The sequence below is a fragment of the Coptis chinensis genome, chromosome 8 (genome assembly GCF_015680905.1).
Source record: "Coptis chinensis isolate HL-2020 chromosome 8, ASM1568090v1, whole genome shotgun sequence".
Classification (NCBI taxonomy): domain Eukaryota; kingdom Viridiplantae; phylum Streptophyta; class Magnoliopsida; order Ranunculales; family Ranunculaceae; genus Coptis; species Coptis chinensis.
The window spans coordinates 36,923,675-36,947,482 of record NC_141463.1 but is presented as its reverse complement, the minus strand read 5'-3'; the positions used below and the strand labels follow the sequence as shown (position 1 = coordinate 36,947,482).

Here is a 23,808-nt window from a genome sequence, read left to right as displayed (position 1 = left end):
GAGGAAATTGAGGAAGATTTCCTTCAACTCTTTTGCAACTCTTCCCTGCCACCTTGCGAGTCCCACCCTGCCAACATTTATTTATCCCTTGACGCTATGACGGAAGATGAATTTTTCACCCTTTATCCCAGTGATTTTTTTGACCTACCTATTAAGGAATGTCTGGCATATCTCAAGGATTCTAATAATCTAGACCTAAGAGCTCTAGCTGACACTCATTCATCTTCCCTCACCAATATTCCCCACCTTCCACCCTTTCCAAGGAACCTAGAGTTAGCGCTTGACCCTTTTGTTTCTTCTGTACTTAATGATTTTCTAAATCCTCTTAATACAGAAATAATTCCCAAGGGAAAGGCACTTGACACCTTCATTTTCAGAATTGAGACAGTTCCCACCTACACCATGAATGAGTTTTGTGCCAAACCTACATTCTCATTTCTTCCATTCCTTACGTCTAAAATTCATCCATATCCACCATATCTTCCACAAATATCCATTTTCTCACGATCATTCACTTGGACACCCTCTCGTTCAAAGGCGAAAAAGAAGGTGCATGCACGGTTACATTCTAGATCCATCAGACTTCACTTTCATTTCAATAAGTTGCGTCGTAGAGAATCTTGGTGCTTGATTCTGTTTGGGGGTGCATTCCATATTATTTATTTATGGAAAGACCCCCAACTCTTTAGGTTGTTGATATATGGAAAACTGAAGGGTATATATATATCCAGTTATTTGTTAAAGTCTCGAGTATCTGACTATAAACGGCTCATTTTGTTGTTTGGTGTACTTCCTTAAATTCCATATATTGGTAAGTGCACCACTCAGGTAACCGAGCCCTCCCTAAGGAGTGTGTGGCTGTAAGTACCGGATCCTAAGTCCACGTTTAACATAATTCACATTTTTCACTCTTGCATGTTTTCTCGATTTTTGAGTCATGTTCCTCTATGGTGTGAATTATGCATTTATTGATTTCTTGTTTTTTTTCTTATATTAAATCTTATTCATAAAAAATAAAAATTGTTAAAATCATAAAAATAGTAAGTTAGGAAGTCTCGGGAATCTGACTTTCCACTTTTAAAAACAAATTTTCAAACTCTATTGTCTAAAATTTGTTTGGGGATGGGATGTTCGTTTTTCCATACTAGATTGTTCAACTTTCCATTTGTGTTGCTTAGGCCGTTTAATCGTATTTCGATTTGGGTTGACATTATCTATGAATTTAGATTTCATTCGTTCGCATAACTTACATCATACACGCACTTCGAGGTATTTTCCATCTTCTTATATATCATCCGCGGTTGGAATTGAGTGTTTTATGGATCATTGGATTGAAAATTCTCTCCTGATCATTTCCATAACTCATTCGCAAAAATTGGACTGGTAACGAAGTGGCAATTTTAGGTTGAAGTTGAGCGAAAAATCGACGAATTTCGAAATCGATTTGGGCTTGGGCCCAAAGTGCATACGTGTGACGCGCAGCGTTCTTCTTCTTCCAAACAAAACAGAATCGCGATTCTTTCCAATTCTGCCATTACCAAATTCAAAACCATAACCTAAAAATAAAAAAAATAAAAAATAAAATAAAATAAAATAAAATAAAATAAAAAACTAAATACAACCACGCCCAAATTCAAAACCTTACCCAAAATACTCCCACCATCATCCCCAACACCGAAAATTAGGGAAAAACCACAAAATATTTGAACTGCCGCGTAACAGCTGTCCCACCACCATCGTTTTTTTTATTAAGTAGGGTTGTTTCACATCGTTTCTTACACCACATACAAACCCCCAAATCAGTTCAAAACTTTCAATGGCTCTAAGACGAAGAATTCTACCGGAACAAGCTTTTACGACCGACCGCTTCATGCCATTTTTTCGTGACGAGATGATTATGAGGAATTGGAATAGGTTGTGGTACTCGACAGATAATTTCTACCACTTCAATTTGGTCGAACAATTCTATAAGAAGAGAGAGTTGGATAGTCGGAAGTTTTCATGAAGGTGGCTGGGGTTAGGAGAGAATTATCGAGAGAGAAGTTGGCTAAGATTTTAGGCATTACACCTACACGCCACCTTGATGCCACCGTGCAGGAATTCCAGTATACTGGAGTTCCTGCATTGACGAACGACACTCTCATGGAAGGTTAATACAATCCGAATTCTCATTGTGCTTGATAGTCATCTCTGCGAACCAACCAACTGGTTATAGCTCAGTGGATTGGTAAGAACATCATTGGGAAGGAGAAAGTGAGCGACATCGGTTTGACATGTCTGCACGTTATTTGGATATTACAAGAGAAGAGGTATGAATTTTGTATCCTCGAGTTTTTGATAAATATGATTAGAGGAGTTGGGAAGAGTATTGCACCATTCCCTGCTTTAATTACGTAGATAATGTTGTCTTGGGGGGGGGGGGGGAAACCAAGAACTGAGCGTACTATGTTGAAATTGCATTCAAATGAAATTATTTATACGGAGTGTATCCAAAAGAGTTGGATGTTACCGGAGGACAGGATGGTTGATTCGGATGAGGAAAGGGAGGACATGACATGTTTGGATGAAGATGCCTTAGAGAGGTGTACGTCTGATTCAGAACGCATGTCAGTGTTGCATACTGGCGTGCATTACATTTATGCTATTTGTGAAGATATATGAGATAGGCAAATTAAAATTCGAACGAAACAAAATACCCTTCAGACGAATTTTGAAATGCTCGACAAGAGCCAGTCGGATCTCCATTATAACATGGAGACAGTCCTACATCGTCAGGTTGCGCATTATATAGAGATGAAGGCAGAGATGGAAGCACAGCGCCTGTTCCGAGTAGAGATTCTACGATGCATGCCACCCCTGGAAGTTTTTGTTTCAGATGAGTCTGAGAGGCATGAACGTCGTCGTCAAAGGACGGATGGCTCAGGCCTTTCTTCATCTCAGGCCCCATCTTCATCCCAGGCCCAATCTCCATCTCAGGGTCCATCTTCATCACGTGGCTAGGTTTTCTAAAAATATGTGGTTTCGATGTTATTTAGTTGTTTTTATTGTTTTTCTTAGTTCGGATATTAAGTTGTTTAAATTCAGTAGTTAAATTTAAATTCGGTAGTTAATTGTATTTGAATTTAAATTTTAATATAATTTGGTTCTTTTCAAATTACGCATTGTTTTTATCGTTAATCCCACCTTCTTGAATTGTTTGGGGGTGGTATTATTTACTCTAGCATGATTTGTTATAGGATCCTCCATTTTAGTAGTTGTTTTGGAGTGAGGGTTGAGAATATTGCCGATATGGGCATCGCTATGAATATATATTGTGGTAGGATAAAATCTCGATGAATTAGGCAGTTTATATCCTAAATTCAATCTAAAAGATATTAGGGTTGTTTTAGAATAAAAAATATGAGTTGTTTCCATTTTCGGTTTTAGAAATTTTTTGTTTCCCACAATTGCCTTAAGGCTTTTTGGCAACTTCCCGATTCGTTTTAGCAACTTAAAACCTATAAAAACTTCATTCATTCTACACTCACAACCCACACTACACCTAACATTCATCTCTCACCTTTCACTCCCACGTTTCCCATTTTTCTTCTCCATTTTAACAACTCAGCAGCTCGGAGCGCGCCTGAGCCCCAGTGGAGGCGCCACCTGCGCCCTAAGCACTATCAGTCAGAACTTCATCAGAGCGTGACCTGCACCCTACCAAACCCAGATCTGAGCGCGACCTGCGCCCTAAACACTAGAACTCCAGTATTCATCCTGAACGCGACCCGCGCCCATCCTAGGCAAAAAGTGAGCGCGCCCTGCTCCCAAGTGCCTGGAACTCGAAATTCTTCGGAGCGCACCCCGCACCCTGACCCCGTGGGCACAAAAAAATCCGATTTTTTGTGGATTGTTCTAGGATCCTTTGCAGCTATTCCAGCGAGTTTATGGGGATGACATTCCCTCGTATAATACCATAATAGTCTTTTGAAGACTTGTTCCAAAGTGGCACCTATGGTGCGTGGTTTTGCGAAGTGATCATTCTAGCAGGCTGGGAGCCACTATTGGTAAGTCCTGAAGAACTTTATTCTTCCGCACTTACATCTTATTTTTATGATAATTGTAAGTTCGTTGATAGACCAGATGGAGAACAAGTGTTCTCCATCACCATCGGGGATGAACCAATGGAGATTTCCAGGTTCTTGCTAGCCTTTGTGTTTGGACTTGCTATGCCGGCCGAAATACAAGACTCATGGGCCTATTTGGTAGATAATATGTACATGTATAACTATGATGATTTGCATGAGCATTATGGGGCAGGAATCTTTAGGATAGAGGACCAAGGGGATTATAACGTCGCCCTTGGTAGCCTGTTTATGAACGTGGGCATTGTTATGTTTTGGATCATGCTAAACATTAGAGGGGAATGGCGTTATTCTTCTGTGAATGACAAAACTTGTGATATTTTCCTTGCTTTAGCTGGGGGACGTACACTCTATGATATTTCCCAGACCCTAATGTCTAGTTTAGCTCGAGCCCATAGCAAAAGGCATGAGTACCTTCTTATGTCTGTTTTAATTTGTCGCTATAATGCTATGTTTCTTCCCTATTTTTTGTGCTTGTTTCACGGATTGGGTTGGGGTCGACATTGTGAGACCCACCAATTGATTCGATCGTTCCGTGCAATGACTTGGCAAGGGAGGAGGATACAACCTCATCAGGTTGCGCTTTACACCCCATCCGACCAAGTGGAGCTTGACACAGGTTAGCTATAGTAGATGATAAGTGGCGTGAAGCCTGGCAAATTACCATGGCATGGCAGGATGCGAAGGAACTTTATTTCTTTATTAAGGATGAGGAGGAAAATGATTAAACGGGAGTTAAAGTTAGTTTTTATTTCAGTTAGTGTTTGTTTATGTCCCAAGCAATTTATTTCTCATTAACCCCATTACGGGTGGAACTCTTATAAAGTTGCATCAGTTTTTCTTTTCTATATTAGTATGTTTAACCTTGTTTTGCAGATGGTCCAGAATTTCACGCGTTTCAATGGTATTTCTCTAACCTATTTATTTAAATACTTTGAGGACAAAGCATGCTTCTTGTTTGGGGGCATAGAAACACGTGTAATTAAGACATCTGTTAGGATATAGATATGTATAATATGCACTTGTTTTCTAGTTAAAAATTCAAAAAATTTAAAAAATATATTAATAAAAAGTTATGCTATACACTTAGGAATATTGGTATTGTTTCCTTCTCTAGGCACTTGATAATTTAGAATCTCACGTAGCTTTTGCATTAGAATAGTTTTTAGAAACTGAGGCTAATATGTAGGTAATAATCCTTGCATCTATCTATAATTATGTTACATGAGTATCTATGACTGTTGGCAGTAAGTTTTTGAAATCTAGGTTAGAGTACTTATTCTACAAATCCTGTGAGAATATAGCCTAAAACCTTATATGAGTGAACATTTGAGAAATGACACAAGGGAGAAGTAAAATCCGGATAGAGAAATCACACGTCTACTTGCTTGATTACTATACCATATCATAAGCGAGAATTTAGGCCTCTTTTGATTGATATAGCCAGAAATTCAAACCTATGAATTATTTTCCGCTAGTCGCCCCTCTGAGCCTTTCTTTAGCCTTTCATAAACCACAAATTCTTTACCATATTACTAAACAAAACAAAATTTTAAAAAAAATAAATAAAAAAATAAAATCAACCTACCCAATTCTTTGAATAAGTCTGAGAATAGAGATGAAGAATAGAAAAGAGAAGGACCTTTGAAATCAAGAATTCGTTAGTCGCTTCAGATGAGAAAAGTAAGTTTCCATCCAAATAAAAAAAGAAAAAAAAAAAGAGTTATAACTATATATATATATAGAGAAACAAAGTGTAGAAGCAAAAGAAAAAAAACAAGGGTTTCTCTAGTTGCATAATATGAAGCCTCTCGTATCTCAGACTTGTCCTTTTTGAATATATATTTCATTTCTTTTTAAACCATCTCCTAATCCCCGCAACACCTAATAAAGACCTCTAGCTCAATTAGGAATAGGTTAGTGTGATAGTAAGTGGCAGATGTGTTTGATCGACTCCGGCTTCCTTCTGTGTCATTGAGTTTGTAAGGTAAAGTGTGCCCACTACACACTGGAGTAGTGAAACTTGAGCGGAAAAATCAGAGTGGTTTTTGTCTTAACATTTATGTGAGGACCTACTTAAGGACGCTATTCCGAGTTTTCATAAACGGACCTGCTAGTACATCTCATAGTATTACTCATTATATATATGTTTATTCGTAGATGATTGATTATTATGCATATATTAGCTTAGGTTTCGACTTGATTATTCTGTATTCATTGCTAGTGAGATGTATAGATACTTGAGACATAGATAAGGAAATAATAGTTTTATTTCGGAGTCGTTGCAGTATAGATGAAGTTTGTGAGTACCTTCACTGGAAAACTCTCACGAGGCTAGCTATAACTCGTCCACTAGGGAATTCCTAGTGGTTTCAGGCTTTGTTGCATATATGGTCAATGCAATCGCTCTCGCTAAAAACGAGATTAGTTAGAACTCCATTTTTCATCACTTATGCTAATTTCTCATATTTGCTTGAGGACAAGCAAAATGTTGTTTGGGGGTGGTTTGATAAGAGCCCAAAACTGTAGTTTTAACCCCTTAACAATAATACTTTTAGACCAATTATACGAGTAATAAATAAGAGTTAATGCTAATTACGTGCTTTTATGTATTTTAGGCATTGAAGTCAATTATGTGCAGAAATGTGCCACTTTGTCGATATAAAGGAGCAAGGGTTGGTTGCTAAGAAGCTCTGTGATTAAAGGCCAAGACGGGCGGAAACAGCACACAAAAATCAGCAGAACTTCCAAAGATCGTATCTTTGGACTCAGGCCTTGGAATTAGGCATACCTTATGTCAAAACGACCGGCTCGGAAAGAACTTTCCAATGGTCCAAATCTTGACCCAATCAGAGGAGCAAAAGTGGACAATCAAGCCTGTTGAAGTCAGAGCTAGCTGAAAAGGGCCCTGTGGACTAAAGAAATGGGGCTTTGGGCTCGGTTTTCCGGCCTAAAACATGGACCCTCAGCCCATGCACGAAAATGTGGATCTGGTCCCTCCATTTCCACACACAAGACTTAGCTCTAAAGAATGAATTAGGTTAGGATAGAAAGTAGCCATTAAAGCTTAGTTCTAGATCTAGTTTTTCAATTAATTAATTAGTTGTTATTCTTGTTTTAATTTCAGTATTGAATGATTGTTATTTCGTTGTTAGATCAATAAAATATTTAGTTCTTGATAATCTAATTTCGTTTTCCATTAGTTATTAGCTTCAATTATTAGATTTACTTATTTGTTATTATTAGTTTAAATCAATTATTGCATGAGTAGTTTCCATTTGAGTTTAAATAAGCAAAGTTCCAATCTTTTTATGATGTCTAGTTTTAATTCATATGGAAATGATAGTTTGATGAATCAAGGCTAAACCTCCATTAGAGGGGTTTGATGAAATCTTGATGAAAACTTGATTGTGTAGTGTATAATCGTTGTAAGAGTCTATTCCACTCTAGAAGGTCGTTGATTCGCCATGAGAATGGGTTGGACCTCCTTACATGCTAGTTATGAATTGGTAGAAATGTCATGTATAATTAAGGATTAGAACGACCAATTCTTACCGTAAGAACGTAAGAATTGGATTACAACAATCTATGCTAGTTTATTAAGTTGGATTCAAGGTGGATTCAATTCCCCCCTAATTCTTATTCTAGATTCAAACTTTAGTATTTCAGAAGATTTCTCAGAGTTGAATCATTATAATCCCATTATCTTGTTAGCATAAATTGCATCGTAGAATAATTCGTAAAACTCTCATTGACTTCGGTAGTATTGATAGTCGTAGAAAACTTGAATGCTAAAGAACTAGGAGTGGAACGAATCTTCTATTCCAACTCTACTTCAATATTATACGATAAAGTTTTAGTTTTACTTGCGATTGAATTTCATCGTTTATTCATAAGTATAGTTTTATTCAATTTTATCAGGTTATCATTAAACTGCGGCTCTTTTAGATGCGACTCATCAAATCTGATACCTGTATATTCTTTCCAAAACAGAATATTGACTGAACTTCCACAATCCACAAAAACCTTCTGATAATGTAAAAATGATAGTTTTACCTACGCATAAACATTGAAACTTAAACGCAAGTAAAACTAAAGCTAAACTTTACGTGTGATTTTATCAAAGTTTTTCTACTCTCGATTCTATCGAAATAGAGTTGGAGTAAAAGATTCGTTCCACTTCTAGTTCTTTAGAATTCACGTTTCCTAAGATTATCAATCTATCCAAAGTTAATGAGAGTTTTATGAAATTTATACTACGATGGAAATCTAACTAACAAGATATGATTTTATACGACTACGGAATACTAATTTGATACTATGATAAGGAAATAGGGGGGATTGATTCCACCTTAACTCAACTTAATCAACTAACAAAGAAATATCGCAATCCAAATCGAAATGCTTTCGCATAACAAATTGGTAATTCTAATCCCTAATTATTCATGGCAATCTCTACCAAATAATAACTAGCATGTGAAGCAATCAAACCCATTCTCATAGTGAACTAATTACTCTCTAGAATTGAATAGATTATCACGACGATTTTTAAGTTAACAAAGATCAAGCTTCATCAAGGCTTCTTTAACCCCACCCCCTCTAATGGAGGTTTAGTCTAGAATTATTATGATATCATTTCCAATTGAATTTAAATAAGACATGATATCAAAATTATAACTTTACTATATTGATCTAATCAAGAATTCAAATCTAAATTAACAACTAAGAAATGATTGACAACTAAAACTAAATTTAGATCTAAGTAATTTAATAAACCAAAACTGAAATCATGAATAACTAACTACTTTTATTAATCTAATGAAGGAATAACAATTATTCAATAATCTAAATTAAAATAAGGTAATAGAAACTAATTAATTGAACTAGATCTAGAATTATTCTCTAATGGCTACTTGCTACCTAAAAACTAAGGATGCTTAAGAGTTAAGTCTTGTGTCTTCAAATGGAGGAGACCAGATCCACATTTTTGTGCATGGGCTGAGGAGCCATGTTTTGGGCCAGAAAATCGAGCCCAAAACCCAATTTCTTCAGTCCACAAAGGCCTTTTCAGCTAGATTTTGCTTCAACAAACTTTTCGTCCACTTTTGCTCCTCTGATTGGGTCAAGGCTTGAACCATTGGAAAGCTCTTTCAGAGACGGTCGTTTTGACATAAGGTAGACCCAATTCTGAGGTCTGAGTCCAAAGATACTATCTTCGGAGGTTTTACTAATTTTTATGCGTTGTTTCTGCCCGCGTTGACTTTGACTTTTCATCTTTGATCGGGCTTTAAAAAGGTTGTTTCTCCTTGAATCTTGGCCTTTAATCACAGAACTTCTTAGCAACCAACCATTGCTCCTTTATCTCGCAAAAGTAACACATTTCTACACATAATTGACTCCAATGCCTGAAATACATAAAAGCACGTAATTAACATTAACTCTTATTTATTACTCGCATAATTGGTCTAAAAGTATTATTGTTAAGGAGTTAAAACTACAGTTTTGGGCTCTTATCGCCTTCTGCACATCATAGCCTGATATCCTTAACGTAATCAACAAAGCATTATCATGAGGTAACATCACCTTTGACAGATCATCTGGAACAAACACAATAGCTCCAGGTATGCTTACCACTACTAATGAAGGGTTCACCAATATCGGCTCTATGTTCACCTCCAACACTTCTTTCACTGTTGATATCTTTCGAATTTTATCCCTTATAATCTTCTTCTATGGGATAACCCCTTATATATCATATTGATCACCCCTAAGGGCTTATCATTCACCATAGCCGTTATTTCCAGCCTAGCATATGCTCGGAACTCTCGAAGCTTCCTATCTCGCATTAATCTATCCACCTCCTTGAGCAGTTGTAAACACTTAATTGTTTCATGATTCTTCACCTTATGGAAATTGCAGAAAGATTTATATGTTATTTCTCGAAGCTTGTGAATCGGATGCTGGAAATAAGGTTCTTTCCCCACCCTCTTTAAAATATCCTCTACTGTAGTATTAATGGCGATATAATTTCTTGGATCTAACTCTTCTTTCAGCGATCTTTCAAACCTCTTTTTCTATGGCGGTTGGTTTTCAGACTTTGGATACGACTCTGCTGAATTCCTCTTATCAGATTTGCTGTAATTCTCCTCCTTAACATACTTATTTGATTCTGATACCTGTAACACTGGTTGAACCGATGCTGCCATAATACCTTCTTCTACTTGCACATCTTTTTCAGTTTTATCATACAACTCTCTCAGAGTTTTAATATCCTTTTGAAGCATATATTTGTGCATATTGGAACCTAGAATAAGCCATGTCTGAAATGCCATCACTGCTGTCATTACCGATTTATCTAAATGCTCTACGAGCTGTGCCTCTGCCTTAAACCGAGATAAGAAAGTTTTCAGAGATTCCTTCTTCCCTTGCTTGAGCTGGAACAGTACTGACAACTACTTCGGTTTTTCTCGCTGATGACCATAATTGGTCAAAAACTTCTCCTCAATTTCCCGATAACATGATATTGACCGGTAAAGAACATAACCACTTCAACGCCTTCCCCTTCAAACTTGAAGAGAAGGACTTGCATAATAATGAATCAAGATATGTTGTTCCTTTATAAATCAAAAACTGGTGCCTATATCCAAATAGATGGTCCATCGGATCCGATGTCCCATCGTATTGAGTGTACTTAGGAAGCTTGAACTTTGGTGGAATGGGCATCATCTCGACACTTTGATGTATCGGATTTCTACTGACATCGTCTGCCAATCTTTTTATTGAAGCAGAAGTCTTTTCGAGAAGCTGGTTTTGCATCATCTCATGTATCATCTCTTTGGTGATGGGTTGTGGTATCAGAATTTCAAGTATCAGCGATGCTTCTGCAGTTCTTTCATATCTTGTCGATGCCCTTTCTGTAAAATGACTAACTGATTTTGAACTACACCCCTCTTTCTCGTCTCCATGGATATCCTTTACAAGTAGACTCGGATTTCCCTTCTTCATCTCTTGATTCTCCTTTAGTAAGATAGCATTTTGCTTTTCCACTTCCCTTAATCTTTTCAAGATTTCTTGAAGCAAAGCTTCCCCTTCAATGTTCTCCTCCTGGTATCGCCTACTTACTGAAGCTCTTGTATTCCTTGTTTGTGATTGATTATCATTATCCACTCGTTTGTTGTTTGCTTTCTTCTTTGGAGCCATTATGATTCAAGTCTCACTTTACTACTAAACTTTTGTCACCCTTCTTTCACTCAAACTCAGAACAAACTTATGGATTCAAAATCGAAGAAGAAGAAACCTTCAAATTTTCTTAGTCTTGAATTCCCACAGACAGCGCCAATGTGATGTCCAAGAACACCTTTACCTGATTGTTTTAAGATCATATAGATTTAGTAATGGTTTGAATGAATGAATAAGATGAACTAAATTGAAACAAAGGTTTTTATTGATTAGTAATAGAAAACTTTACAATTCTCTCGTTCTCTCTTTCTCTCTCCCGTTTTAATGATTTTTTGTCAGAATGATTGAATGAATCATTTTTCTTCTTCATCCGGTCTTTATGAAGTGTCCTTAATTAGCTTTGGCCCAATCAACTTATGACACATATCCCTTATCTTCCTCCTTTTTTTCCCGCTCAATACCTGCAAATGTTTGAAATCACCACGAAATATACTGAGATATTGATCTTTATATCAATTTTTCGAGTTTTAAAATATCAATTAAAATACTTAGGAGCACGATATTTGCCCACTACAACTATAATTTAAGTCAAAAACAAGACAGACGGCAATCAGGTAACAAACTTTGGAAACTGATCGCCCATCTAAGATGTATATACAAATGTAGATTTAAATCAAATTTGTAGAAAAATAAATCAATAAATCCAGGGAAATAAATTTGTACAGAAAACTAGGATAAGTAGAATAAACAGACCTAGAATAATAAGCTAAGCGAATTGTATCATTTGACGATGCCCCACGTAAAATCGCTAGAAAAGTTTCCTAGATAAAAAAGATCTTCCTTCTATACGTGTCCAAGACTCCAAGGTCCTACCTCTACCCGGAGCAATGATTGGCATAAGTCCATTCTAAACAAGTGTTTTGGCAGTATCAATGCGGTTTGAAGAGTTCATTAAGTACCCTAACAGCTATCAAGAAATTGAAGTTGATAGGAACTTTAGTGATCGATGTGTTCATGCAGCAACCAATTACGTACTCCTGCTTCAATTGACAAATACTCTATTTTGTTGGGCTAGACAAGGCCTAAAATATCGATATTGATGAATATATCGGTATATTCAAAAACCGATATATATTAAATATATTTATTTTTTTGGTGACTAGTCCAAATTATTTAAAATATCGGAAATATTATATATATCGGAAATATAATATCAAAAATATATTGAAAATATCAGATTTATATTAACAAATGGTCAAAAAATCAACCGATATATATCGTAAATATTAGATATATCGATTATATCGGCAATATAAAATTTTATATCAGAAATTCTGATATATATCGAGAAAAAAAATTCTATATTAAGTAAATATATATAAAAATATCAATATCGATGTACCAAAATACCGATATATATCAGCTATATATTAGATATATAGGCGATATTTTGGTCCATGTTTATTTAGTCCTAGTGATTAGTGAACCTTGCACATAATTTTGGTTTAGGTCCAAAAATCTAACTACCAAGTTCTTGTATTTTTGGTGTAAAAAAGTCAACTATCAAGTCACACGTCTCATGTTTGGAAATTTTAAAGTTTGAAAATACTCACTTATACAGGGTGGGGCTACAGAAGAGGATAAGCCGGGACCAGTTCTTTCTTACACGCCTTACAATTACAATCTCTTCCTTCAATTTGGCTCATTCATTTTTGACGAATCAAGTAGCAAAAAAAATTTGTTGTGACAATTACCTGAAAAAGAAAGCATTCCAAGAGAAACCAGCAGTAATTGCAATGGTCGGAGCTGCTATCTCAATACAATTGCAGCAGCTCTCGTCAGCCTCCACCGCCACTAGGAGGTGGTCTATTCCTCATTCGTGTTCCTTCTCTACTGGTATCTTGTCTCCCCACCAGATCTTTTGTCACTCACCGCGTACAAACACGAACAGAAACTGTAGTAGCTTTATTGTTTGTAAGGCAGTAGCAGGGAAGGTAGTAGAAGAAGGTGCCAGTACGAAACAGAAAAGCGCATTTCAGGTTGAAAACTTAACGAGCTGGTTGCTGGAGCAGCAAAGAGTAGGGAACATAGATGCAGAGTTAACCATTGTTATATCCAGCATTTCCTTGGCGTGTAAGCAGATTGCCTCCTTACTACAAAGAGCCGGCATTTCTAAGTGCATGGGGTCTCAAGGTACCATCAATGTCCAGGGCGAAGATCAGGCCAAGCTCGACGTCATTGCTAACGAGGTTATTGTCATTCCCATCCTGTCCCTTCTCCCTACTATCCCTTTCTCTTTTCAGTATGCTTACTTACGTACGAAAACTACACTGTCCAACCAAAATCTGTACACATATAGCTTATATCAAACATCCCATTAATCTGAAAGTTACTAGATTTGATGGGTACTATTATCTGACTTATACTGTGCCATGAAATATGAATTAAAACAGTAAATTTCCAACAAATAACTACCTTCGTTGGTACTATTTGTCCAATACAGGCAGGCTAGCGTTAATATTTTTTTTTTTTCCTACTTTTTTCCATCCTTTGATTGGGGTTTCAGGTGTTCTGTAATTGCCTGAGATCCAGTGGACTGGTATCATAGCATCCGAGGAAGAGGAGGTACCGATTGTAGTGGAAGAAACTTACTCCGGACACTACACAGTTGTCTTTGATCCCATTGATGGATCCTCTAACATTGATACCTCCCTCACCACTGGTTCCATCTTTGGAATATATGATAGCTCCGACAACCTCTGCCTTGCAGAGCCAGAACTAGAGGAGACTGATTGCAACAGCGTTGCTGTTGAAGATCCATCTACCTCAATGGTATGTAATTCATTCTCAGTTTCTAATTCACTCACAGTCTTCTCTTCACAAAACCAATCACATATCCAAACTACAAAAGGTTTTCAGTCCCATTGTTGGTGACCAGAGACAAGCTGAATAAAAAAATTCTGCATTTAGTACAGCTTGCAAACCAACAGTCACATACACGAGGGACCACTGACCAGAATGAAGTATAAAAATTGTTCTTTGGCAAAAAAATTCATGTGGCATGCATCTGTATGTAAGTAAATGTATCTTATACTACTTGTTAAGATGCCCGTCATACTGACAAGTGAAAGTAAAATGCAGCAGCTAGATGACAGGAAACAGCAGTGTATTGTAAGTGTCTGTCAACCAGGAAGCAATTTACTAGCCGCTGGCTATTGCATGTACTCGAGCTCTGTTGTCTTTGTGCTGTCTCTAGGGAAGGGAGTGTTCTTATTCACCTTGGATCCCATGTATGGGGAATTCGTCTTAACACAAAAGAATATCCAGATACCCCAGTCAGGTAATATTTACTCGTTCAACGAATCCAACTACCTACTCTGGGAAGATAAGCTGAAAAAGTACATCGATGACCTTAAGGTCGACCCTTCACCAGCAGAGGCACCAGCCAGTGGAGGTAAGCGTTACAAAGCTAGATACATTGGGTGCCTAGTTGGTGAGATCCATCGGACACTACTCTATGGTGGGATTTACGGGAACCCAAGCAACAGCAAGAGCAAGAAGGGGAACCTCAGGCTCTTGTACGAGTGTGCACCCATGAACTATTTGATTGAACAGGCTGGTGGCAAAGGATCTGATGGTCATCGGAGAATACTTGATATTGATCCGGAAGAGATAATAAGTATTGAGTGATTAGAAAAGTTATACGCGTCCTATTAAAACTACATCCAACTCAGATGTCCTCTAACAAATTTAGCTAATTCTTCACCAGAGTTTAAAATTAATAGTCAAGCACAAAACCACTGCAACTATCTACCATAATGGTATCACACTACTTCGTTCCAGATAACTTTTGCAAAATTATGCAATAGCATCATGTTCTAGCATGTGTGTACAAGATTTTCCCTGATGATTCTTAATAGGAGACAACCCATTAGTAAGATCAGCAAGGTAAATATAACAGTGGTTAGCTGATTTTAATACAAACAGCTAAAACAGATCACCAATCTGCCTCCAGCTACTTTCACACAAATCCCGGACATTCTCAAACAGTTTCCATTCTTATAACTTTTTTAGTACATTCGATTTTTAAATAAGACAGACATCAGATTCTATAGTAAAAGTAAAACAATTATCTGTATATTAGGTGAAAAAAACCTAATGGTTTATTTATTCTTTCTAAAATTGTTTCGCAGGTCCATCAACGTGTTCCACTGTTCATTGGCAGCCCAGAAGAGGTGGATAAACTGGAGTCCTATTTGGCTTAACAGTAGATTATAATTCATTGCTGGAGAAAGCTCATGCCATGCCATTATTTTAGAATTCAACAAAAAATCAGGGTTTTAGCTGTGGTGGCTGGAGGTGTAAAGATAGGCCATCTAGGCTGTCTCAGATCATTACATTAAACCTCTCCATTTTTGTTGGTAAACAAGAACTGAGGAAATAAGTTTTTTTGATAATTAAAGCTTTGGTGTTTATTCAATAAGATTTATGATGTCAACATGCTTACGGTCTAGCTGGTATCAAAGTCCATGCATCCATCGTAGGTTGTCAGGCATCATAAGCGACCATCTTTGGTATTAAATTTTAAGAACTTGGGTTGTAACGATGTCAGGTTCTTCCTTAAGAACCAAAAACAACTCAAAAATGAGAGGAAATTAAGAGAGCTAAGGGTACAAGATAGAGGAACTAACAAGTAAAGAGAAGTGAAAGAGAGAAACAGGGAGAAGGAATCAAAGAAAGGGTGAGAAAACAGAAGTTTGATTATCATTGCACATACCCTGCGTACAGTACAAGGACAATTTTATTGAGTTGATTCGGACCAATTGAACTTACAATTGTTATAACAACCGCACTAGTACTCTAACAAACTGACATACTACATCTGGAACATTACCAACCAACTAAGAAGCTATTGCTTTGATTCCTAACAAATAACAATTTCTACCTCATTTGGAGCCCTCACCACATTGTCTTCAGTATCAGATCAGTTTAATCAGCCACGAACAAATTTGTCCGGTCCTTGCCAGTGCAAGCTGCCTTTCATCCCTTTATGCATTCCGAGGAAGAGAGCTTATGGAGCATTCTTAGCCTGATCTGGGTCACAAACTCTCACCTCAATCTATGTAGGACACTCAGGACAAGTCGACTACGTAATCCTCCAAATTCTAGTCTAATGCTAAGCAATGGAAGCAGTAAAAAATCAAGGCAGCTTTTCTCTTGTCATCCCTTCACCATTGAATAACGGAGTCAGGTTCTCTACTCTTTAGGGTACCAAAGATTGGATCTTTATGGCCTAAAAGAGTAAATATGGATAGCATGAAGAGGTTTCTAATCAAAACAGTAACAAGGAAATTTGCAAGTTTCTCAAGTGAATCGATGCCATCTAGGGAGAAAGAAATGTAAGGAGATTCTTACAAATATCCAGTGATGCAACTGAATAGATTTATGGTGGATTAGTTTGAGCCGGAAGGGGATCTGTTTCAGCTAGAAACTAGAGAGACTGAGAATTCAAGCTAGAGCTTAAGGCAATTTGCAAGGGTCTTTGGATATCAACTTCTCTGAACAGGAAGAAAACCATGAGATCCAAATATTGTTAAGAGCAACAGAAGCTCCTTCACCGACATTCTTCTCGACACTCAAAATATCTTGAACAGAATTCTGTGGGTTTTTCAATGATTTGAGCATGTTATGCTCATCATGCTTACACAGAAACAACCTGTCCTACTGATTTTCAGCACAGAATAGCCTGCTTACAAGTTACAACACATCCCATGTCACACTTTCCTAAACAATCAAAAGACCACTTGCACCCTCTCTTAAAAAGAAAAAAGAAAAAAGAAAGAAAGATCTATACTCCTCGAACCATACTTACCAGAGTTCTAATGAATTTTACCATGGAAATCAATAATCAATACATGGCAGTGTGTTTACTACATGGCTGCATGCACCCATGGCAGACGGGCCTTACACATCCCGTGTCACACTTTCTTAAACAATAGAAAAATCACTTGGGAACCTCTCCAAATAAAAACAACACTCCTGAAAACCGGCACAATCCCAGCAAATTTTACCTTAGAAATCAATCTCAACGCATGACCTTGTGCCTACTGCCTACCACATGCTCCCATCGAGACAGCACTAAGACACATACAAGCAATTTTTTGTTGTTGAGAACTGGGTATTCACCATTTTTTTCCATTTAAACTTTGATGTACAAATATACATAGCTTTATCTGTCCGTCGCATATCCCTAGCTAGTCTAACACACCACATGACTAAATTGAATCTTCCTCAAGTTCACACACTTGTACTTTCGTAAATATAACGACTTCACCAGCTAAAAGTCAGGGTAAACTAGCCATAAGTAGACCTGACACTAGGAAAAATATAATGGGAATACATGAAAAGCAAGTGAGATACCCTAGAGTTATGTACACCGATAGCACGTGACGTAGAGAGCATATGAACACCGATAGCACGTGATGTAGAGAGCATATGAACCTTGCCAAAATAAATAAATAAAGAAGCCTATGTTGTTAGGGGTGAAGCGAGGCGCTAGACTTCCTAAATAGTGCCATAGCAAAGCCTTTGACAACAGGAAACTACAATTGTCACTAGATCTAGCCCCTCTGCGGGACTTGCACCTTTGAGCACTTAGGCGTCCTTTGTACGCCTTGACGGCGCCTTTGACAGCATAGTATGAACCAAGAACGAGTGAAAGCACATATCAAGCGTGTCATCAGGTAAACAAACAAATCCTTAGTATACATGGGACATGTTGTTCCGCATAGCCCCTGGGTCAAGATTAGTCACAAAGAACCCATCTATCTTGGTCCTGGAACATGGGATAAGCCTAAACAACTCGAGCAACAAGTACATAAAAGTATAAAACAAACAGGGTGAGCTTAATCAGGTTCCTAAGATTGTTTCACGCCAATGAATAACCAGGTCCCTAAACCCGTCGAATCTTCTCCTACTAAATTCATATTTTAGCCTAAACAGAATGCTGATATGTATCCGACTTGGATCCTAATATTCCCTAGTCCCTATCAAGCTGCCATATCTGAACGAATGAAACACGATCTTACCAGATTCACCTAACTGACACAAAAGGGTGTGATTTTTTCTTATACAACTTTCTTTTTACTTCAAACAAATATATCTGTTTTTTTCCCTTTTACTCTGAATACTCTAACATAGAGTATATTAATAACGTTGTCACGGTTTGCTGATCGCCCAAAATGTGGATTGCAGATTTTGGTTCAACTATGCCTGCATATCTAAGAACCAACCTCTGGCGAGCATTTCTTCGAGGCTTGGAGCTTACAAAAGCAAGCTCCACTTACTTTAAGACCAAAACCTTTTTGCACCACTCTGTTTGTTACTTTCATTATTCTTCTGTTGTTACTTCTATTGATATTGTGGGAACATAGGAAGTGAAATGATGGAAACCATGTTTCCTCTCTACTCTAGTTTTCTTTTCTTCCCCTCTTTCGGGTTATAATTGGAAGGCGACTACAAGAGTTCCGAAAAGTTAAGAACTGGAAAGCGACAGTGGAAGATCCAGGTACATTGATATTCAACCTAGAACAGGTTGGCCGAATCTTATATAAACACTGAACTTTTTATTCCCGGTAACCCCCATGCATCAATATAAATAAAAGAGAACGAGAGAGAGCCAAACAGATATCAACAATACAAAGAGTAATACATCAGTGCCCGTATGAGAGCTGCCGGATGAGGAATCGCATTTGGAGACGAAGCTCCAAAGGGATATAGCCTCAGTCGGCCTAAGTCCATGTCAAACTAACAACTTTTTTCTTGTAATACTCAGGTAGACAGCCAAGCTGTAAGATTGAGGAAGCTTATACCAATCTCAACTCACAACGTTAAACCACAAACTGTGGTTGTACAATGCATTATTGATTTGCTCAAGCCAATCTCAGGCTCCAGAAAGATAATTTATTAACATTTGATGCTCTGTGTAAGAGAATTCGACCAGTGAATCAATTTTCTGAGCAGAGCTTTCTTCATTTTATATCTAAAAGTATTAGAGTTCCTTTATCTATGGGATATTTCCAATGGAATCCAAATGGCCAAAATCATTAAAGCCAAATTGTCTCAACTCTCTTATCTATTCCATCTCTTCGATTTTCTTTGTTTCACCTTACAAAATAAGATATAGACTGTGTACGTTGTAACCCTTCTGTCTTAGTTGGCACATTCTCGATTAAAATTGAAAATCTTCTCTACTTGCTCTGACTTGTCTCATTTATCCCCTTGTTTTTGTTTTGCCAATACCAGCCTAACTGTTTATTTTACTACTAACGTCGAGATTAATTAAGAGAATTGATACGAAGAGATAAGTTTCACCTAAAATAGCTATAGAGGTGGCATTATACGAAGTGACAAATCACATAGCTAATCACTTATATGTTCTTTCTTGGAAGAAAGAAGAGGAAAGAAAAATCTGAGATATTGATCTCATGAGATTGGCACTCTTTTGATAGGACTCTATTATGAAGCTCTTCTAACCCATGGAAGAGTGATTGGATTAGTACATTGGATGTCAATCTAACTAAAATTATGCAATTCTGTGAAGAAACTCTATTTAAATTACTATTTATGTCAGTAATGTCCACAAACCTCATTTTGATGGCTTCAAAAGGGGAATGCACAACTTCATGGTTATATTAAATCTACCAATGATTGCACAAGACAATTAATGTTTCACATATAGCGCATTCTGAAAAAAAAAAATACAGACATGGTGAAATTTATCACATAAGAATCATCAAATATTTGGGGATTAAAATTCATATTTCCATGAAATTACATAGTTGGTACATACAAAGCATGTGAGGCATAATAACACAAAACAAACAGAAACACTATGATCTATGAATCGTCTAAATATCAATATCTATAACAATTCATCCTTCCAAGCATACTAATGTGTAGAAGTACACCACCACAAAGGAGAAGTAGCTAATGGTGGTGAAGAACTACAACATACCTCCAATCTATGCCGAAACAGCGTTTCACTTGTCTTTAACATTACAGGTAGAGGAAGATACACACCCTTTGAAACACAAGAAAGATGCCTCGGCTTTATTCTGTTCTCTAAACTAAACGAAAAGTACTGCGGAAACTCCTTCAACTCTTTCAAATCCCTCCTCATTTCCACCACAAAATAATCAAACTTGGGCTCAAAATTATTCTTCATACTATAACAAAACAATTGCGGAAACCTCCTCACCATAGAAACCGTATCTCGATAACCAAACCCCATTTTCCTCATTATATAATCTATCCTTGGCATAAACTTATCTTCCACACTACAACTTAACAATGAAGTATGATTGTGTACTTCAGTTATACCCAAACTTTGCAAGAAATAAAGCGTGGGGCGTAACCGTTCCTCGACACTACACGCCAGTAATCTCGGACGCCTATTAATAACTCTACGAAGATCACTACCCTTAACATTAGCCTCCCTTAACAAGAAACTAAATACAGGTGATATATCAGATATAGTATAAGTTAAAACCTCAGGACACATACCACATATTCTACGAAAATCCAATGAAGAAAATCCCAAAGAACGCATGTAATCAACAGTCGACTTTATTTCATCAAGTGATAATGAAGAAATGATTAAAGGGTAGTCGTCTATAACTGAGAAGAAGTCAATGCCAATGGATTCTAGGTAGAGCATTTTTTCCCGGAAAGATGTAGTGGATAATGAGGAAGGGAGTTTTGGAGATGGTTTTGTGAAGTGAGGTGGTGGGAGGGATATTGATGAGTAGTTAGCAGCTGAAAGAACATGGAAGTGGGTTTTGAGGAGGATCCTTGTTTTTCTTCTTGTAAAGGGAATGTAGTTTGGGAAATGAATGGTTTTGTTAAAGAAGAGTGAGATGATTGTGTCTTCCATGAATGTTGGGTTTTTTTTTTTTGTCTTTGTAGTATTGTCTACATGGCTGGGTCTGGTTTCTTGGTGGAGGGATAAGGTTTGTTTTTGGGTTAGAAGGAAATCTAGCAAGTTTGGAAATATGAAAAAGTGTCTTTTATTGAAAGCACCCAAAGAATGATAAGGGCAACCCCTAATAATAGTGGTCTGGTGGGCTGTGGCACCTTGCCAAAAAATTAGTTTGTTGCTATTTATGTTTTATGTTTGCCATTTTCTAAATAAAAAAATGTTTTGTGTTACACCACCCAACTTGTCAAGGTAACCTTATATTGAATACTCAAGCTTCTTATTTACTCATTACTATTTTCATACTCAATCAAAATCATAAATAGAATATGAAGATGAAGAATAAACATTTACAAACATATTAGAATGAATGCAAAACGTTATATTGATTGAATTAATTAATCTACAAGAGAATGCAAAACACTTGATCGATTGATTGAATGAATCTACAAGAGAGCATTTATTATAATGAATACAAAATTCTTGTTTGATTGAATGTATCTACAATTGTTAATGTTGCAAACTTCCATTTAACATATTGCAACTACAATTTGGTATTAACAACATTTAGAACCCGAGCCCAAACGGTCTCGCTATGTCGTTTCAGTGTACACTCAAACGGTCTTGTCATGTCATTTTTGTGTAGACTCAAACAGTTTGAACAAGTCGTTTGAGGCAAAGCTCTCGGGTTTTTTCTTTGAACAGTCTGAGCTTGCCGGCCGTTTGAGTGTACACTCAAGCGATCTGCGCTGGTCGTTTGAGACAAAGCTCTCAGGGTTTTAGCTAGACACTATGGCTGGGTCGTTTGGACTAAAAAAATTGAGAAGTTCATTTTGTTTTTTGGTCACTAAAAGAATAATTTTTTTGACTTTTGATTAAACGAAATTGCAACATGAAGGGGACTTGGTGACTTGAATGAAGTACACATTCACATAGACCTAGGCGACATGGTAGTGTCATTTGGAAATAACTGAATGTGACTTCACTGTGTCTTTCAAAGTAATTGAATGCGCTTGGAAATATACAATATTCTATAACCGGCCTTAACCAAATACAAACAACATTGAAACTAAGAACCAAGCTAAAAAACCCACTTCTGAAACCAATCCCAACAATGGCCATTATTGATAATTCTATACTCTTCGAAGGTGGAAATGGGTATCCAAAAAGATCATTGTTCCCTTAAAATAATCGATTAGTTAATGAATGTGACCCTTAGTGTTTGATTGAAGGAAGAAGATTCGCAAGTATTGTTTTTGGATGTGTTGTGTTGGTCGGGGTGGGAGAGATGAGAAAAAAAATGGCGTAGTTTAGTTCAAATTGCTGGAGACAATGAAGGGTAACTGGTTCAAAAAGGTTGTAACCGGTTTTCCAGTTTCTCTTTTTAGGTGGGGGTGTAACTGGACTCTTTCTATTGGACTCTATGTTGGGCTTGGGCTGGAGGCTGCCCAATCTAATTTGGTGGGTGTAGGATACATGACCCAATGATAAATGGATTATATGAATAACAGGAGAAAAAACCCCACTCTAATTTTCTTTAGACCCCCCCCCCCTTTATAAGATCCAACGGTCATGATTCTTTATCTCGGTAAGTCTAACTAACTATTTTATTTTTTTTATTGGAAGAAAATAGAAACTTGGACTAATGGTTAATGATGGTCAAACCTAATTGACCGACATCAAGCCTCAAAAGAAAATTAGAGTGGAGAGTTATGTCTAATTTTCAATTATAAGGTGGGGGGGGCAGGGTGACCCAAAAAATTTATATGAAATCAAGGTAGTCGTACTATAGTAGTGGGGGAGGTCTTAAGTCTTGGACTAGTACTGATTATTGAACATGCCAATATGGCATAAGCCTAAACAACTTGATCAACAAGTACTTGAAAAAAAACTCCATGTGAGCTTAATCAGATTCCCAAGCTTGTTTCTCATGCCAGTGAATAACCAAGTCCCTAAACCCGTCAAATCTTCTCCTACTAGGAGAAGTGGATAGGGTGTTAATCTCCGAATCTATGCTCCAGCCCTTGGTTTAGGTCGCCTAAACGGGATTAAGGGATGGGATAAAGATGGATGTATAGGAGGAATTCAAGGACTTGAAAAAACAGGATACACGTTTCCTTTCAAAGTTCTTTGTCACTTCATTTGTCAAATAAAACTGCAAACCGATGTTACATATCATCGTCAGTCTCTAGCTGGGTTTGCTTAAGACCAACTCGTACATTCTGTTCTTGAAGTTTTATATCCCTGAAAATTCAGCAACTGGCAAGCTACTCGATATACCTAAGAAAACTTAGTTGGTAATCTCTTTTTCTATTTTCTCTAAGTAGTAATTTTGAGGGAGAGAGAGAAAGATGTCACAATTAATGGAGCATCACATGCTCTTTTCATATTTATGATCCTTTGCCTTTTTGAAGTATCATATGCCGGATTCTTTTTTCTGTTTGTTGACTTTGTTCTGCTGAGTGCTGAAGCCTTTCAACATTTCGGTATAATCTACCAAATAAATATGGTCCGCCACAGAATGCGAAA

The 23,808-nt window shown here is 37.1% G+C and overlaps 1 protein-coding gene and 1 pseudogene across 2 annotated transcripts; one reads left to right on the top strand and one right to left on the bottom strand.

Annotated features, from left to right (window-relative positions):
- The first annotated feature begins 12,922 nt into the window (after positions 1–12,922).
- On the top strand, positions 12,923–16,862 carry LOC147481357 (fructose-1,6-bisphosphatase 1, chloroplastic-like; annotated as a pseudogene). Its single transcript, XR_015204889.1, has 3 exons — positions 12,923–13,552; positions 13,870–14,135; positions 14,445–16,862. The product of XR_015204889.1 is annotated as a fructose-1,6-bisphosphatase 1, chloroplastic-like (transcript).
- A 3,209-nt stretch (positions 16,863–20,071) lies between these two features.
- Positions 20,072–21,315, bottom strand: EMB3114 (Mitochondrial transcription termination factor family protein). Its single transcript, XM_086577866.1, has one exon. The coding sequence runs from the start codon at positions 21,235–21,237 to the stop codon at positions 20,254–20,256; it is 984 nt and encodes a 327-aa protein (XP_086433992.1). The 5' UTR covers positions 21,238–21,315; the 3' UTR covers positions 20,072–20,253.
- Between the last annotated feature and the right edge of the window lie 2,493 nt (positions 21,316–23,808).